At 35.5% G+C, this 1,921-nt stretch overlaps 1 protein-coding gene across 1 annotated transcript in view; it reads left to right on the top strand.

The window, feature by feature from the left end:
• Positions 1-1,204, top strand: part of LOC104466167 (phosphorylase b kinase regulatory subunit beta-like) — a gene marked incomplete at its 3' end in the record, with an annotated part of 15,357 nt that extends 14,153 nt beyond the window's left edge. The window contains exons 7-8 of the mRNA XM_010079505.1: positions 557-686; positions 1,097-1,204. Coding sequence (XP_010077807.1) covers positions 557-686; positions 1,097-1,204 — 238 coding nt within the window. The remainder of the gene's footprint in view (positions 1-556; positions 687-1,096) is intronic.
• Positions 1,205-1,921: the final 717 nt, after the last annotated feature.

The following is a 1,921-nucleotide window of genomic DNA, read 5'->3' on the forward strand; positions in this document are numbered from 1 at the left end:
TTTCTAACCTGGTATTTAAATTAGAATTATAGGTGTTTCTAATCTGTTACATTTTGTATCTTATAGATGTAGAATTTAATTGAGCTGTATTTATATAATGAATCACTTTGCCTGTTGTCGTATGATAAAACAAATTTTAATATTATAGTTAACTGGTTTTTTTTCAGTGTGTATAAATTTGGCTGTCATAGGTACCACACAGTGACATCTGTTTTATATATATTTTAGTTTGTGGTGACTCAAATTGATTAGACATGATGAATTCAGCCTACTACTGTTGCTGTACTGCATTGGACAGATTTCACAGTTAATGCTTTTCCTCCACTTACATAAAGCACACACATACATATAACATTCTAACCTCTATATGCTTAGCATCTTGATTTTGTTTGCTTTAGAGCGTAGCTTAGCAGAAAGCACAACATACACTGCATATGCATTATTAATATGTATTTGATGTCACTGCTTACCTTACTGGCTTACACCACAGAACGTGGCTTGGTTCTGCATCTGTAACAGTTTTTTACTTCAAGTTCTCAATTTTCTTTGTCCACAGAAGCTGGCTAAACAGAAGACAGATAGACGGTTCTCTCAATCGAACTCCTGCTGGATTCTATGATCGGGTGTGGCAGATCTTGGAGAGAACCCCTAATGGTTTAATAGTGGCAGGGAAATTCTTACCACAGGTAAAAAACAACAGAGATGCCCAGTTATTTCTGCTCTACCTGGCTATTAATGGTGTATTGTTTTATCATTAATGTCTTTTATGCCATAACATGTTACTTAGGGTAATTTGTTCCTGTTATGATTTAAGAGGGGAAAAAAATGTATTTTCAAGCTTTCTTTTTGGTTCTGAGTAAAATACAATTAGAATAGAATGGAAGTCAGCTATTTCTATTTAAACACTTTTTTAAAAGCGTAACTCTAGAAGACCCTTTCCCAGTCATGGACTCTGAAATCTTCTCCCTTTTTGATCCTACAGTGGTGATATTTCTTAGTTGAGTATTACTTATTCAACAACCAAATAAGCTCTGCCTGGGGGTGGTTTTGATTTAATGCAAATGGTCTTTGAGTAAAAGTATTATTTGTTTTTCAGCAACCAACCTTATCGGATATGACGATGTATGAGATGAATTTCTCCCTTCTAGTTGAAGATATGCTGCAAAATATCGACCAGCCGGAATATAGGCAAATTATTGTAGAGGTGTGTGGCCTACAATGAATGAAATTTTATAATGTACAGGAATATGTTACAGCTTAAAAGAAAAAAGTAACTGAGCCTCAAATATTTGAAGAAATAACATTTTAAATATAAACACCTGCTTCAGTGGTTTCTCCATAGATTTTGTATGGTTCCTGTTAACAAGTTCAGAATATACTAAGTTCTTGATGTTCTTCACCTTTAGCAAATAGATATTAATGACAGTGACAATACAATTAGGTCATAGGAAGTGAAAACTAAGAATAATAATTCCAAAGCAGCTTTCCTTCAAGGCCTTAGCCCATGCCTTTTCCTAACAGTTTTCCTAGGGAAAAACTGCTCTAAAACATCAGTTTGCCCTGTGTCAAATTTGTCTTTCCCATTTTGCGGAGGCTGTCTAGTAATTTTTTATGCTACTGAATCAACTAACTTCCAGTTTCCTTATGCTCCCATACCTAACAGTAAAGCAAGAGGCTGTTTAAACTCCTTCCCCTCCACTGCACATAATGTTTACTTTCCTGAACAGATCAAGAGCATCTGTACCCTTGGTAACTGACATCTGTGCTGTCAGCAGTGTTCATTGTTAGTTCCCAAGTATATGCCTCTGGTGCTTGTGACTATTCCTCCACAGTAAAGTCAAATCCATCTCCATTCTGGCTAACAATTAATGGTCATACCGCTTGCTGGAATATCCCCAAGTTTTGCTAAAAGATAACACAA

Source organism: Pterocles gutturalis, unplaced genomic scaffold (genome assembly GCF_000699245.1).
Source record: "Pterocles gutturalis isolate BGI_N339 unplaced genomic scaffold, ASM69924v1 scaffold9034, whole genome shotgun sequence".
Taxonomy (NCBI): domain Eukaryota; kingdom Metazoa; phylum Chordata; class Aves; order Pterocliformes; family Pteroclidae; genus Pterocles; species Pterocles gutturalis.